Source organism: Pseudoliparis swirei, chromosome 5 (assembly GCF_029220125.1).
Source record: "Pseudoliparis swirei isolate HS2019 ecotype Mariana Trench chromosome 5, NWPU_hadal_v1, whole genome shotgun sequence".
Taxonomy (NCBI): Eukaryota; Metazoa; Chordata; class Actinopteri; order Perciformes; family Liparidae; genus Pseudoliparis; species Pseudoliparis swirei.
The window spans coordinates 26,661,479-26,678,988 of NC_079392.1; the positions used below are offsets into that span (position 1 = coordinate 26,661,479).

A 17,510-nucleotide genomic window follows, 5' to 3' on the forward strand; every position below is an offset into this window, starting at 1 on the left:
GCACAGAGAGAGAGAGAGACAGAGAGAGAGAGAGAGAGACAGAGAGAGACAGAGAGAGAGAGAGAGAGAGGGGGGCGGGGATCAATATCGCTGCCCCTTCACTCCGCAATAAGGAGAGAGGGTCTCCAGAATATCAATCCAATTATGACATATTTACAGTTTTCCATTTGGGGAATAAAAACAGCCGACAGAGCCTCTCCTCTTCCTCTGTGTGATGATGAAGAGCAGCATGTAGAAGCTGCATGAAGACACTTTTATAGCTTAGAGGATCTTTAATGGCGCTGCAGAGTGAACGTTTCTGTTTGTGCCGCTTTTTACGCACGAAATCTGTGTGTGTGTGTGTGTGTGTGTGTGTGTGTGTGTGTGTGTGTGGGGGGGGGGGGGAGGGGTGAGGGGGGTCTCTGTCTGAGTGTCTGACGTCACAAGACTTCAGGGCACTGGGGCGGGACGGGACCCATCCATGACTCAGACTTCTATCTGCCTCCTGCCCCTCCCCGGAGACACACCCCGAGTCCCCCGGCGCGAGCCAATGGGGGGCGGGAAGGGGGGAGGAGAAGCGGGGGTGGGGGGGGGGACTCACGGTACGGGATGCAACAACGTGCGTGAGCGGAATTCATGATGTCAGCTTCCTCCTGAAAGCTGCTTTATGACACTGAAAGAGAAGCTGTAAATACAGCAGAGGCCAAAGGAATGCTTTTATATATATATGTTTTATATTTGCATGTTTATTTAAATGCAATTAAAATTATACATATATTTAATTTATATTTTTAATATATTTATTTTCATTTTTTTAAATGTACACATGTATGCAACTATAGTATTATATATAAATATATAAATGTAAAAGATGTATTTGCATATTCTTACATTATATATATAGATTTACATTTTGAATATGCATTTAGTACTACATATATTTTATATAAGTAAACTATTTATATATTTCTTATTCATTGATAAATCTTTTAGGATGTTTATACATTTACTTTATTCCTGTTTAATTGTCATTAATTTGCAATGTCTTCCACAAATTATCACATTGGTTTCTAAGTAATTGATCATTTAATTTGCATAAATCTGAATTATCCAGCACATTAAATCTGAATTCTTCTGAACGTTTAATTAATTAAACATAATTTGATTTGCATTAATCTGAATTCTTCCCCACATTAACCCTCTCATCACCTCTCGTCCCTGGAAGCTGCTGCACACGGTGACGTGAGCGTCTAAATCTTTGGCTTCATTTCCTCGTCTGACTCATAAATCTTCAGCGGATCAAGAGAAGCAGAAACAACAGAATCATTTCTCGTCTTTTATTTGAAACGTGACGTTACAATCAGGAGAAATCTACGTCATGGTCGTGGATATTAAAAAAAAATTCCATAACAAAAACCTCACACGAAAAGTGTGTTTGTCTTTCTTAGCGCAGACGTTCGTGTCCGAGGCACCGATCAATAAATAGCTTCATTCACACGATGAATATTTAGACATAAATATGAAGGCGCAGTTTAAACATTTTCCTTTTTTCAAAGCAATAATAATAATAATAAATGCATTGATTCAGTTAAAAATCAAAAGCAGAAATTATATTGGCAACAAGAAATAAAACTGAAAATTGGCACAAAATGATAAAACAAACCAGTAAACGTTAAACTGGAGGCACTGGTTCAGCTTCAGCTCCACGTTGTTCATAAAACATGAAATCTGAGTTTAATCTGAGATATGTGGGATTAAATGTGATGGTTTAAAACCGACCAATAGGAAGAGGCTTTGGAGTCAGCGTTCAAAACTGAGTTTTTTTGTTTTGTTGATTGAAAACTTCAAAATTAAAATACTGATATGGATGTTTAGACACTAATATTCTTTTTATTTTTTATTTAAATAATTTGAATAAATAATCTTTCCCAAAACAAACAAAAACACACATTGTGCATACATTCTGGCTGATTGGAACCAAGAGGAAAGATTTCTTTAAAACGACCGACTCGCCAACATCTACGGGGACAAATTCACCTTCGTCACCACCATCATCATCATCATAGAGATCACACCTGTAGCATAGAGACAGAAGCACCTGCAGGCATCCCGACCTGAGGAGGAGGAGGAGCAGGACGATGAAGATGCGTGGAGCCGAGGCCAGAGGCGTGTCCTCTGGCGGCGGCGCTGGTTTCTTTGGCATTTTCTTCTTGGCCGGAGGGACCGGTGGGAGGTCTTCCTCTTTGACGCCATGCGGACACTCCTCTACTTTATTAAAAAAGATGCAGATTCTCTCTTTATATATATATATGTGTGTGGGACATAGTCTCTCTCTCTGTAAAAGGTTTCCCGGTAGATAAAGTGCCGTCGCAGTGTGAAGCCTCCTGGTTGGTGCTCGGTCTGCAGCGCCCCCTGCTGGACACACTCAGTAGCAACCTTCTCTCCAGTTCTCTCCTGCACCGCCGCTGTAGGACTGAGGAGCAGGAAGACTTCTGAGGAGGAGGAGGAGGAGGATGAGGAGACGACGTTCTGTTCTCACTCATATTCTACATTACAGATGTTAAATAACTTTTCGTTTATCATCACATTTAATGGTTTTGCTAAAAAATACAATATGTATTTAAACTGAAAATGTGGTAAACATGAGACTAATAATGAAAATGTAAGCTAGAAAATAATATATATATAAAAAAATATATATATACATATAAAAAAATAAAATACATATATATTTATTTTATATATATAAATAAATAAATAGATATCAAATAAAATAAAAGATGATTTTCCAAGGAGTGTATTAGATTTCCCGCTCCCTGAATGCACCGGTGATCAGACTTGGTGGCGGCGGTGCGTTCACGTACCTGCGTACGGGCTGCGCCAGCTTGCTGCGGGGCAGGGGGATCCCCCCCCCCCCAGCAGCAGCACTGGGGCGGGGCAGACCACTGCGCGGGGGGGCCAGGGAGCGGGTGGGCGTGGAGGGGGCCGAGCCGGGGTTAGACGTGGCCTTCACCGGCTGCCTCAGGGCCAGCGGGGACGGGGTCACCGGGGTCCTCAGCTTACTGGGAGACGGGACTGGGGAGGGGGCGGAGCCAAAGCACACGTTATGTTCAGGGAGCGCTGGGCTTTAAATATTTAAACCACAAACTGACACACACACACACACACACACACACACACACACACACACACACACACACACACACACACACACACACACACACACACACACACACACACACACACACACACACACACACACACACACACACACACACACACACACACACACACACACACACACACACACACACACACACACACACACACACACACACACACACACACACTATTTAGGAGGAAAGGTGTAAAACCTCCTCAGTGAATACTCACTGAAATCTCCTTCTTCTCCAAAGCAACAGGAGAGGGGGACTAGACGGAGACAACAGAGAGAGGCCTGGTGAGGGTCTGACTGAGGGGCCCCACTGAGGGGCCTTCATTAGGGGCCTTTATGAGGGTCTTACTTAGGGGCCCCAATGAGGGTCTGACTGAGGGGCCCGAAGGAGGGGCCTTCATGAGGGTCTTACTTAAGGCCTGAATGAGGGGCCTTCATGAGGGGCCTTCATGAGGGTCTTACTTAAGGCCTGAATGAGGGGCCTTCATGAGGGGCCTTCATGAGGTTCTTACTTAAGGCCTGACTGAGGGGCCTGAATGAGGGGCCTTCATGAGGGGCCTTCATGAGGGTCTTACTTAAGGCCTGAATGAGGGGCCTTCATGAGGGGCCTTCATGAGGGTCTTACTTAAGGCCTGACTGAGGGGCCTGAATGAGGGGCCTTCATGAGGGTCTTACTTAAGGCCTGACTGAGGGGCCTTCATGAGGGGCCTTCATGAGGGTCTTACTTAAGGCCTGAATGAGGGGCCTGAATGAGGGGCCTTACTTAAGGCCTGAATGAGGGGCCTTCATGAGGGTCTGACTGAGGGGCCTGAATGAGGGGCCTTCATTAGAATCTGACTGAGGGGCCTGAATGAGGGGCCTTCATGAGGGTCTGACTGAGGGGCCTGAATGAGGGGCCTTCATTAGAATCTGACTGAGGGGCCTGAATGAGGGTCTCACTGAGGGGCCTTCATTAGAATCTGACTGAGGGGCCTGAATGAGGGGCCTTCATGAGGGTCTGACTGAGGGGCCTTCATTAGAATCTGACTGAGGGGCCTGAATGAGGGGCCTTCATGAGGGTCTGACTGAGGGGCCTTCATTAGAATCTGACTGAGGGGCCTGAATGAGGGGCCTTCATTAGAATCTGACTGAGGGGCCTGAATGAGGGTCTCACTGAGGGGCCTTCATGAGGGTCTGACTGAGGGGCCTGAATGAGGGTCTCACTGAGGGGCCTTCATGAGGGTCTGACTGAGGGGCCTGAATGAGGGTCTGACTGAGGGCCTGAATGAGGGTCTGACTGAGGGTCTGACTGAGGGTCTGACTGAGGGTCTGACTGAGGGCCTGAATGAGGGTCTGACTGAGGGGCCTTCATGAGGGTCTTAAGGCCTGAAGTCAGGCCTCTCATTCAGGCCTTCATTCAGGTCTTTAGGTAAGACCTGAATGAAGGCCTGAATAGAAAAAGGCCTTGAGGCCTTGACTCGGAGCGGGGAGGTGGTGATGAGGTCTCTGGGGACCGTTTGTGTCCCTGAACGTTACATAAGCCGGTCCTATGGAGGACTAAAAGTTGCCATCATAGTAAAATAAAGAATACAAACAAACAAAACTGAATGGAATGAAATCTGAATGTTAATTTTCTGTTTGAACGAATGAGGGGAATAAATAAATAAACACGCAGATGGTGTTGCAGCGTGCGGCCACAAGAGAAAACCACCAGAATATCCACAGAACCACGAAGAGACAACGTCTGTTCTGGAAGGAACCATCAGAGCTCAGAATCAACTGCCTCCCCTCAGAGTCCCAAATAACAAGTTACTGGAAAGTGCATGAACGCACCATCAAACAGACATTCATCATTTACTCTTGTTTTGTTTCAGAGGTTCACAAACTTCTCACTTTGACCTTCTGACCTTTGAATAAACTGACTCTCTGTCCTCTCTGGGACATCCCATAATATATTTAATCAACAGTAGAGAACAGATGAGGATTCAGCCAAACGTTGAACATTAAAACGTCAGAAACTCGTCCGTAAAACAAGTTATTTACGGATTATCTGAATATTTCATTTTCCTGTTATTGTCAAGAACCTTAGATATAATGACTTTGTATCTTTTACATTATTTATAATAATTTATCAGGACCTTGTGACTTTAACTTTGAGTCCTGAAGCCGTTACTACGTCAGACAGATGAATCCAAACTATAAAAGTCTCCCAGAAGTGAAGAAGCAGCCGGGCTGCAGCCGCCCGGCTCCGGGGGCCTCCAGGCGGGGGCCGGGGGGACCCGGCTCGGTTACCTCGGTTACCTCGCAGGGCGGCCGGGCTCTGGAGGTGCTGTTTGGGTTTCGGGGAGGAGCGAGAGGGGGCGGAGGCTCTCGGGGGCGGAGCTGCTGCTGTGAACACAGGACATGTGACGGTGGGGGGGGTCAGACCTCCTGAGACTCACACAGAGGGGCCTGCAGGAGCAGCTTGAGGCCACTAGGGGGCTCTGCAGCCAAACATCCAGAAGGGTTAAGGGAGGAGGCAGAGCGCCTCATCAGCCAATCACAGCGCAGACAGGAAGGAGGCCGGTTGCGTAACACATGCGTTAGTGAAGATGAGGAAGACTCACAGCCGGAAGCTCAAGAAGGAGGAAGAACCTGAAGAGTTTTAGTGGTGGTGGAACCCAGAGTTATGGATCCTGATCACGGTGATGCGTTCAGGCTCTGCTCAGTGAACAAGAGGACTGGCTGAAGGTAAATGATAACGTTCTCATGATGCGTTCAGGTGTAATCTAGTAACAAGTAGAGCTGAGTTCACGGTTACACCAACGATGAGATGAGAGTTCCAACCAGGCGCGTCTCTAGGATTTGGATATATCCGGGGCTTAGCCAGTGCGAGCGTTGTCGACGGGGGGGGGGTGCTAGTGAGTTTTTCTAGTGAGAGTGAGCTCACCTGTGTGCGCGGATGTGTCGGCGCGTATCACGGCAGAGCGATGCGCGTTATGGGAGCGGCGGCGCTGGGCTTAGCCCAGAGGAGTGAAGCAGCGAAATGTTTAGACATAGAAACACTCTCAGACAGCAGCTTGCTGTTACGTGCGCCTGCTGCCAGTCTGACTCCGCTGCTTTGGGTGAATGACGTCACTGGAGGTGTTAACCACTTGTGTACCAAATCTTTTTTTTTTTTGGTTGAAAACATTCGGGGCTTTAGCCCCGGGTTTTTTAGCCTAGGGACGCCACTGGTTCCAACATAGATTTACTTCCTGTTGCTCCGACCAAACAGAGTTAAGAACCGTCTAAAAGGTCCAGAGACTCAGAGGAGAAGTTCAAAGACATTCCTACACGACCTTTGACCCCCGGACCAGCTTCCTGGATGAAGGACGCCACCTTCATCTTCATCATTCCCCATGAAAGATCCTAAAGAACCTCAAACAACGATGAAAACATGCAGAACGAGGACGTCGCTTTGAAGGGGAATGTCAGAAGAAGAAGAAGAAGAAGGCGTGTGAATATACAAAATAAAAACTGAAAGAAGGATCCCAGAAGTTCAAACGAAGCAGCCGAGAGAAGGTTCTGAAGGTTCAGGACTCACTGGCCGACTGGTTCTGTTGCCGTGGAGACCCTCCGTTGGGGACCTGCAGGTTGGACTCGTAGCTGCGGCTGTTCTTCACAGGCTCCGGGTTCTGGACCGCCGGCGCCGCCGAGGCGCGCGTGAGGTTGGGAAGACTGCGCCGCAGCTTCTCTACAACAACAACAACAACACATTTAGACCGGCCCGCCGGGCGCCGCCCGCCTCCCGGAGCTCCGCCCACCTTCGTTCTTCAGGGCGTTGGCCTGCGAGTCGTGGGCGTGGCCCTGCAGCGAGTGGCGCGGCTGCTGCAGCCGGCTGCCGGCTGGCTGTGGCGAGCCGCGGCCGTGGTCCGCGGAGCGCGCCGGGGAGCGCGAGCGCGGCGAGTTCCTGGGCGAGGCGCGCGGCGAGCCGCGGGGGGAGGGGCTAAAGCGGCTGGAGGGCAGGTGGAAGGCCGGGTGCGCCGCCTCCTCCTCGTCCTCCAGGCTCTGCAGGTCCAGCTCCTGGTCGCTGAAGGCGCCGCGGCGGAGAGACTGGACCGACGAGCCCGAGCTGCGGCGCGACGCCGAGGCCGCGTAGTCCTGCCTCAGACCTGCACACACAGGGACCGTCAGAGGGCCCAAGAGGGACCGTCAGAGGGCCCAAGAGGGCCCGGACCCAAGAGGAGTCAGAGTATTGACACTGGATTTTTTTGTGTTGCTGCTCGTTTACACACAATGATAATACAAATTAAAAATAATATAAAAAAACTAAATAATACTAATAATAAAAATAATATTGAAAAAATAAAAATACTACTACTACTAATAATACAGAAATGTTGATTATTGTCTGAATGAGTCGTCGTCTTCTCTCCCGTAACTAAAGGAAGCGGTGACATCACCACGGCGACGTACTCTCCTCCTGCATGCGGGCCAGGATCTGGACGTCCGTGACGTCGTTGAGCTTGTAGGTGTTGGAGGAGCCGACCGAGTCCTCGTCCATCTCGGAGGTGCTCAGCTCGCTGTCCACGGACGACTGGGGGCTCACGGCCGGGGGAGGGGCGCTCCTCTCCAACGCTGCGCTCCTCTCCGCCGCCGCCGCCGCGTTCCTCTGGTGAGCTGCGGACAAGGAACAACTCTTTAGCAACAGGCGGTCCAGATGGAGAACCGTATAGGGACCCCTGACCCCCCTCCCCACCTACCTGCGTTCCCGGAGGAGAGCTGCTGCCGGACGACGGGCCCTCTGCTGAGGGTGGAGGAGGGGGAGTTGAAGCCGCTGCTGTAGGGGCTGCTGTAGGGGCTCCCATAGCCCTGCTGGCTGTAGGGGCTCCCCTGCTGGCTGTAGGGGGTCCCCTGCTGGCTGTAGGGGGTCCCATAGCCCTGCTGGCTGTAGGGGGTCCCATACAGGCTCCTGCGCTTGTTGGCTGCAGAGTCACAGAACACATCAGGGGTTACCATACCAACACAACAAGATGGCCGCTCAGCAGGTTCCATATCCAACAGGTCAGAGACAACTAAAAATATATATATAAACAGGTCAGAGACAACAACTACAACTGAAAATATATATATATATATACTATATATATATAATATATATGTATATATAATATATATTTTTGAGTTGTAGTTGTCTCTGACCGGTTAATATAAATATATAATATATATTTTTTAGTTGTTGTCTCTGACCTGTTAATATATATATATATTAGGGCTGTCAATCGATTAAAAAAAATTAACTAATTAATCGCACATTTTGAAATTGAGATTAATTAATCGCGATTAAAAGTTAAAAGTTCATTCTTTTTAAAGACCAAACTTCACACAGAGCTGTGTTTTCAAAGAGGCTCCTACCTATAAAGTGCCAGCGAGGTATTTAATATTGTGGATGATAAATTGTTTCTTCAGTGAAACATCCAGATTAGAAAAAAAGAAGAAGTATATTGAGACCCCATTGGTCCTGTCATCTTTACCACTGAACAGCAGAACCAGTGGCCTTGGTGACTGACTGACATTCACATATGTCCTGTTCACCCTCTGGAGGCTGGGGACATTTTATACATTTTACAAAAAAATTAAATTCACCTTTTAAAGGCGTTAGCATGTGACACACCCCCACGTGTTCTACATCACACATTCCAGAACAATCTCAGCTCTATTCAATGAGGCTCATTGTCCTCGCGCCGTGTTCTCTGCTCTCTGACTGACAGGCTGCTATAGAGCCTCACCCGTGAGGTGGGAGATCCTTTGTGATTTACTGAGCGTTCATTGGTTGTTTTTTTCCCAAAATGTTGACAGACAAACGGATTGACCAATCACGGTGAAGGTTTCGTGTGTCGAGTTCTTTCCGCGCCGCGTCACCCGACACGTCGCCCCTCTGTTCCTCTGTGTGTCAGAGGGGGAGACGGGAGGAAGGAGGAGCAGGAGGAAACCCGACTGATTCATCCACGAGTTAAACTGATTTCTGCTTCTTATTTTCGCGGAAAAATAATTGTTTTAAAAATGGAAACAGCGTTAAACCGTACTGCCGCGGCTTGACACTCGGTTTGAGTGTAAAAACTTCAACAAACACCAGAAGTAAACAAAGTTGCGGTAAAATATTTTAGTGCGTTAACGCGACCAAATTAATCGCATAGATTAACGCGTTACCGCTGACAGCCCTAATATATATAAATATTTATATTCACATATTCATATATATATATATATTTTACAGTAACAACAAGACCGATTATTGGAACAGAAGACTTAAAGGTCAAGATGCTGCCTTGGTGAGGGGGACCTGATAAGGAGTCCGTCATCCCCAGCGTGTAAACACCCCATGACGGACCCCGTGAGGCCCGGCAGCTCCATGAAAGGCCCCCAGTCTGGTGGAGTCCATTAAACTGATGGAGGCTTCAGCATCATCAGCTCAACAATACGCGCTTTCAATGAAGACGCACACAGAGCCGCACAATGGCATTCTCTGTGACACCCAGTCAGAGGCTGCAGAGGGGAGGGGCTACAGAGGGGGAGGGGCTACAGAGGGGCCTGGCCCCAGGCATGGGATGAGACTCTGGGCTGGCTACTGGTCTCTGCCCCCTGTCCCATCAGAGACCTCAACGTTGGAATCTCTTCAGTGAAAACACATTCAGGAAACACTTTGACTTTCAGTGTAAACACGGCGACTCACTTCCTGTTTGAGGACGAGGTCATCAGATGACCTCAGGTATTAAATATGTTCCATACGTCGTTCCTCACGTTTCATCTTGAGATTCAACACCTCTCATCACGACGGAGCCCACTAGATCAGGTAAATGGCCGACTGGGTGAAGAAAACACCTGAACCATTTAGTTTCTTAACGTTCATGTGATCTCTGAAGTGTGCCGAAAGTTAACCAAGAAACTCCAGAAAGAGACCCAGATCCATCCAAGAAAAGGTTCTGCCGCGCAGGGACCGGAATAGAGTGTTCTCAAACACGGACGTCACCGGAAGAGAAGAAGAAGTTTGCATTTCACTGCGATATCAAACGGTTCAGAGGAAGTTCTCTCCGGGGTTCAGGGCTCTTTGCTCAGGCCCAGAAAGACGAGAGGATGAAGGCCAGCGAGGTCGAAGTAAAGTCAGAGCTCTTTGTGAGCGGGCGTGGTGCGGGTCAGCTATGTGGCCGCGGCAGGACCCCGGGGGTCTCGCTGCGTGAGCTCTGGATCGACAGCTGTCAGACACACACACACACACACACGCCCCCCCCCCCCCAGTCGGAGGAGTCGACCTCCTCACCGAGGGAACGACTATAATTAGGAGCAACTGAAAGTGCAGGAAACACTACAGAGCAAAGAGTGTGTGTGTGTGTGTGTGTGTGTGTAGGTGTGTGTAGGTGTGTAGGTGTGTGTGTGTGTTACAGCATGACAATAATGGTGTGATTTTAGACAATTACGAAATTTAAATGATCAGTTTAGTGTAAAGGAAGATTAATTTAAAATCCAGTTACCCTCACATCTTACACTGATACTCAAGCCCAGCTCCAGATGCTCTTGAACAGAGATGGGACGTCCCGTAGTCGACATCACATGAACCAAAGTCTCACAACAACAACAAACAAACCAACAACAAACACACCAACAGGTCACACCGGTGTCTGGTGAGTCTACAGAGATCGCTCCACAACGACGGTACTGGCCCTTTAAATACTGTCCCAACGTCTCGATGTGACTTTAATCGTCGAGGAGGAAGTGAAGAGGAAATGTTTAGACGGATGTAAACATAAATAAATAAACACGGCACGGATCCACAAAGCACCTCGACGAGATCCCACGGGAGATGAATGTCCCGCCCCCCCCCCGCGAGCAGCAGCGATGGATCGACCCGCTGGTGGAGCTCCAGACGTCTGATCATCACGTTCCATCCCAAGAAGAAGAGACTCGGAGCTTCAGATGCTCGACTCAACCAACCGGGGAGATTCACCCCAAACAGACTCAAAGCGACGTCACCCTCACCGCCCGGTCGTACAGCGAGTCGCTGATGAAGAGGAGGAGGAGGTGAGAGGCCACCGCTCAGAGAGAAGAGCAATCAGACTATAATATGATCTACATTAAAGTTCAGATTCAGCTGCCACGTCAAACCGTGAACAGGAGTCTCCGCCTTCGTTTCTCTACAACACGTTTTAGTCTTTGAGTTCTCCGGGTTGGTCGAGGTCGTCAAGTCGTCCGTGAATAAGAGACGTGAGTTTAAAGATATTGAGACGCCTCCCCTGCGGCGGGGGGGGGGGGGGGTCGTTTCACGGCGTCACAGCTAGGGCTGCAACAACGAATCGATAAAATCGATTATTAAAATAGTTGGCAACGAATTTCAAAGTTGAGTTGAGAGCAAAGCGGCGCAGGAGAAGCCAGAGCGGAGCGAGAGGACAAACAAACTCCAAGTATGAAAACTCTGTATGACATGAACAAGTGAGAAGATGCACAATTTAAACTAACAATGAGAATTAAAAGGCATACAGTATATATTCCGTGTAAATTAACATTTGAAAATAAAATATTTGCATTACTTTAACAAAAATGTTGGGATTTTATTTTTTTAAATTACTTTTCTAGGCCTGGAAACAGCCATTTAAAAACTCTCTGACTTGTCCAGGTTTTCCATCACCGTACGAACCCTGTTTTAATAAAGCGTTTAAAATTACAGCTTTATTGTTTTTTTATCAGATTAATCGAACAAATAATCAACAGATTAACTAACTACCGATTATCAAAATAACACAGGACGCTAACGCCGTCTGTGCAGAAAACAAACCAAACAGACCATTAAATGAGCGCTTCAAGAAAGTTGAAACCCAGACCTGTGAATCGGCCGTGGGGAACACGGCGAGCGGAGAGGAGGGCGTCTCCGATTGGCCGATGGGTGTTTACCTGACATGGTGAGGTCCAGCCGGTGGATGAGGGAGCGCTTGGCCGACTCCATCTCCGGGCTGGGGTTGTCCAGCGCCTGGCGGCACCACACGATGGGGCTCAGGGCGTTCTGCTGGGGGCTGTCGGGCCGGGCCTCGTACAGCCTAGGGAGAACACACGGGAACACGGGCGCCGGATTATTCCGCACGTTCATGAAGGCAACGCGGGCGAGCGTCGGACCGCGGGTAGACGGATGAGGCCGAGTCCACGTGGCGTCTTTGTGCAGGCGTTCCCGTGTGGGAACAACATGTCGTCTTTAAACAATGTGAATTCCAAAGCATACAGTCGACATTAAATTAAACAAATGACCAGCGAACTTTACAGTTACGGTGCGTTCACTTGCAACGCGGGAAAAAAGAAATTGCGCCACCAGTATGAGAGCGTACGCCGGCTTCTATTTTGAGCGTCTTTCGTTCTAAAACATTTCATGTCAAACTCGGCGTAAATGAACACGTGAATATTACAACATTTCCATGACTTTTCCAAAACTTTCGTGATTTAAGTTTTTTCCGTGACTTTTCCAGGTCTGGAAACGACCATTTTACAATTCCATGACTTTTCCAGGTTTTCCATGACCGTAGGAAGCCTGTGCTGACGTGAATGAGCAAAACAACAAAAGACGATGCACGTCTTATCGAGATGCGGCTCCGAGAAGCTGCTGAGAGGACTCGCTGCCGTGGTTCAGACGAGTCGACTCCACCTCCACCCTCTAGCTACGCCTCCACCTCCACCCTCTAGCTACGCCTCCACCTCCGCTCTCTAGCTCCGCCCTCTTGTTCCACCTCCACCCTCTAGCTCCACCTCCACCCTCTAGCTCCACCTCCACCTCCACTCTCTAGCTCCACCTCCACCCTCTAGCTCCACTTCCACCCTCCACCTCCACCTCCACTCTCTAGCTCCACCTCCACCCTCTAGCTCCACTTCCACCCTCTAGCTCCACCTCCACCCTCTAGCTCCACCTCCACCTCCACTCTCTAGCTCCACCTCCACCCTCTAGCTCCACCTCCACCCTCTAGCTCCACCTCCACCCTCTAGCTCCACCTCCACCCTCTAGCTCCACCTCCACTCTCTAGCTCCACCTCCACCCTCTAGCTCCACTTCCACCCTCTAGCTCCACCTCCACCCTCCACCCTCCACTCTCCACCCTCCACTCTCCACCCTCCACCCTCTAGCTCCACCTCCACTCTCCACCCTCACCTCCACTCTCCACCCTCCACCCTCTAGCTCCACCTCCGCCCTCTCGCTGCAGATAGTTCATCACAAACCATTTAGAAAGACGATGTCGTGCGACCGTCGGCTCTCTGAGCAGGAACCCAGTGAAGTGCAAAGTCAGCAGTATTGATTGAAGCTATGAAACCCTCTGGGTACCGACGGAGGCGCCGAACCGACTTCCTGTTTGTCAGCCGCGCGCGTAACCCACGGTTACCCCGACGTTTACCCTGGGGAGAACTCAGTCAGCAGCCACTGCAGCCATGAAGGAGGCCGAGAGGAGACCTTCAGGACGTCAACACGACTCATTCCCGACACGCCGGCGTCAGGAGCCGATTTAATCCAGCTCAGATGCTAATTCAGGGATTACAGGAGTCTGTGACGGGAGCTGCTGAGAGCCGGGCTGCTGCCGCGTAATCCTGGAGAGGGCACCATGATGATGATGATGATGATGATGATGAAAGCCCTCTCTAACTGATGGGAAGCTGCTTCCATGTCCGTTCCATTTATACCAGTCAGGTCACAATCCAGAGGTTTCAGTGTCGGTCCTCTTATCGATCATCACACCAGCTGCTTCAGACCAAACACCTTTAGCTTCAGTCAGCGTCTTCACGCTACGCCCTCACGCTACGTCTTCACGCTACACCCTCACGCTACGCCCTCACGCTACGTCTTCACGCTACGTCTTCACGCTACGTCTTCACGCTACGCCCTCACGCTAAGCCGTCACGCTACGTCTTCACGCTAAGCCCTCACGCTACGTCTTCACGCTACGCCCTCACGCTACGCCCTCACGCTACGCCCTCACGCTACGCCCTCACGCTACGCCCTCACGCTACGCCCTCACGCTACGTCTTCACGCTACGCCCTCACGCTACGCCCTCACGCTACGCCCTCACGCTACGCCCTGACGCTACGTCTTCACGCTACGCCCTCATGCTACGCTCACGCCACGCCCTCACGCCACGCCTCACGCCACGCCTCACGCCACGCCCTCACGCTACGCCTCACGCCACGCCTCACGCTACGTCCTCACGCTACGCCCTCACGCTACGCCCTCACGCTACGCCCTCACGCTACGTCTTCACGCTACGCCCTCACGCTACGCCCTCACGCTACGTCTTCACGCTACGTCTTCACGCTACGCCCTCACGCTACGCCCTCACGCTACGCCCTCACGCTACGTCTTCACGCTACGCCCTCACGCTACGCCCTCACGCTACGTCTTCACGCCACGCCCTCACGCTACGTCCTCACGCTACGCCCTCACGCTACGCCCTCACGCTACGCCCTCACGCTACGTCTTCACGCTACGCCCTCATGCTACGCCCTCACGCTACGTCTTCACGCTACGTCCTCACGATGCTTATAATCTCATCACGAAAGAAGACGCCAATCGACCAAACCCGCACAACGAGATGGACGTTGGACAGCATATCATTAGAATGATGTCTATTGTGAACAATATCTCAGCCCTCCTGTAGACAGGGCGACTCCTCTGGTTGTATAGAAGTCTATGCTTCATGTGTTGAAGCTGCATTCTCTCTCCTGACCACCAGGGGGCGACTCTTCTGGTTGTATAGAAGTCTATGTTTCATGTGTTATAGCTGCATTCTCTCTCCTGACCACCAGGGGGCTCCTCTGGTTGTATAAATCCTTTTAGAGCTGACTAAACATTTAGACTCGCCCGTCAACGTCACAAACGAACAAAGTGAAACTTGATTGGACGGACAGACAACCAGACGGACCTGAACACAACAAAACAAAAGAGGGAAATGTGTGACGTCATCGAGGCGAAGGATCCGCCATCTTTGAGCTGGATGGGAAATCGTACCGCGTGGCATCTCCAGGTAGTAAACATGTCACATCTTGATTATTAAAAAGGGGACAGGTCACCCCAAAGAGTGACACGCGTCTTTTAGATTTAGACGGCAGCACAAATCCAAATCATACGTTCAAGGATTTTACGTCTAGAGAGAATCCATCTAGAAACACGATGGTCGAGGATTAAGAGAAACAGGACTGGATGAACATGTGGACAACAGGCCAACGCCATGCTGTTCACACACGGTTATCAAAAGTCACCCTTTATAATCACGATGCTCACAATCAGGTGTGTGTCTGTGTGTGTGTGTGTGTGTGTGTGTGTGTGTGTGTGACACAGCATATATTTCCTTTTTGCTGCTGCAGAGCTCTGGTGGCCCGGTGCCAAAGGAGATAATTCAGAGGAGGACATAACCAGGGCTACCACACACACACACACACACACACACACACACACACACACACACACACACACACACACACACACACACACACACACACACACACACACACACACACACACACACACACACACACACACACACACACACACACACACACACACACACACAACAAAACGCAACAGATGATGGGAGGACTTTCATGGTCCAGACAGCTGAGAGGGAGGAGGAGGTGGTGTGTGTGTGTGTGTGTGTGTGTGTGTGTGAGGGGGGGGGGGGGTGATAGGTATGAGGTCATGGGGAGACTTTGACTGTATGACAAAGCAAAGTCTATTATGATCATACAGTCCGATAATGGGGCTTGGCAACACCCACGTGACTTGCCAAACAACACCCTTCCGTGTGTGTGTGTGTGTGTGTGTGTGTGTGTGTGTGTGTGTGTGTGCCACATATGTGTGCGATGTGTGTGTAGCTAACATGTTTACAGCAGCTGTCACCCAGACGAGTGAAGCCGTCACCCCCCAACACACCGTCACTCACCAGCTGTCCTCGTCCTCGTTCAGACAATCCATGTCCTCGAGATCCAAGATGTCCACTTCGTCCAGGATGGACGTCTCCCCGCCGTCCGCGGCGGCCGTCGCCCCCTCGAACTCGTACGCCCTCCTGAAGCTGACGCCGTCGTAGGAGCGCCGGGGGCTCCGGTTCTCCAGCCCGCCGCCGAACCCCACCCCGCCGGGGAAGCCGCCGGCCAGCCCGGCTGCCGTCCCCGCGGTGAGCGACGGGTCGTAGCCGCCGTCGCTGAGGGGTCTGTGGTGGGGCTGCTGGTGGTGCTGGTGCTGGTGCTGCTGGGTCCCGGACGAGGACCGCGTCGTGGACCGGCTCCGGAGCTGCTCGTTCTGCTGCTCGAGCTTCTTCACCAGGTCCTGGAGCTTCCGCACCTCCAGGTCCGCGTTGATGTTCGAGTTGATGTCCTCCATGGCGGCTCCCCGGAGCCAGCCAGCGCTGCGGGGGAGACGAAGAAAACGAAGAAGAAGACGAAGAAGAAGAAAGAAATACCCGGCGGTTGGGTGTTTTTTGGGGGTTGTTTTAGTTTCCAGTCGTTTCTTTTGCCGACAAGTCTTCGTTCCTTCGGCTAACTTATCCCGTTATCTACGTGTTCAACTGACTCGGGGGTCTCGACGCCGTCATCTTCTCCGGTTAGTCGCGGCTACGGGAAGAGTCGAGGCCATTTTTCATAACGCTCGTCACCAACTGGCGAAAAAAAAGACCAACAGGCGGCGGCTGACACGCGTCACTGCGTACGGTGGCGGGAGCGCGCACGTAACCGACACCTATTTTTTGCTCGAGCACGCGGTAAACACGAACGAAATAATAATTCACATGAAATTTACGTTGGTAAAGCACATTTTAAACGTGAACTAAAAAAAGCACTTATAATAATAAAATATTTAAAATGACTACGGATTTTTTAATAGTGCTTGTATTCATTTACATTTAATTGTAATAATTCATTTATAGCAGGAATACTTAACTTAGGTGTTAAACACGTTTTCATATTTATCCAATCAAATCAATATTAAAAGCTCTATAACTAATGATTCATTTCTAGGATTATCATTTCTTACTTCCACAACAATTAAAAGTATTAGGCTATTGTTTTTGTTATGCTTTTAATGCACTTTGGCACCTTATTTACATTCAAAGTATTTATTATAAATTATTTATTAAGTTGAGAATTACTTTGACCAACAGGAATACAGTTCTTTATATATTCATCCCGACAGGACAATAAAAGATTATTAAATGTACAGTATTAGTTTACGTCCACGTCTGTCTAGTCGTAAATTCATAATTTCATCAAATTAAAAATTTGCATTCAATCATCATAATTAGGATATCAATTATTGATAGTGACCTTTGACCCTCAAACTCTAAACCAAGTATTTTTTTGCGCAAAATATCCTGAAATATCGCGGACAAACAACCCGTAAAAAACTGCT

At 49.6% G+C, this 17,510-nt stretch overlaps 1 protein-coding gene across 6 annotated transcripts; it reads right to left on the reverse strand.

Moving 5' to 3' along the window:
- Positions 1-1,301: 1,301 nt before the first annotated feature.
- Positions 1,302-17,429, reverse strand: slain2 (SLAIN motif family, member 2). Of its 6 annotated transcripts, none has more exons than XM_056414150.1 (10): positions 16,051-17,429; positions 12,038-12,180; positions 7,858-8,079; positions 7,571-7,774; positions 6,919-7,266; positions 6,699-6,848; positions 5,435-5,521; positions 3,373-3,411; positions 2,844-3,054; positions 1,302-2,471 (listed from the first exon to the last, which is right to left on the reverse strand). In XM_056414150.1, the coding sequence occupies exons 1-10, from the start codon at positions 16,485-16,487 to the stop codon at positions 2,405-2,407; spliced, it is 1,908 nt and encodes a 635-aa protein (XP_056270125.1). In that variant the 5' UTR covers positions 16,488-17,429; the 3' UTR covers positions 1,302-2,404. The 6 variants fall into 6 exon arrangements, with proteins under 6 accessions (XP_056270125.1, XP_056270124.1, XP_056270129.1 ...); XM_056414149.1 differs by having other exon boundaries at positions 5,426-5,521; XM_056414154.1 differs by lacking the exon at positions 5,435-5,521.
- Positions 17,430-17,510: the final 81 nt, after the last annotated feature.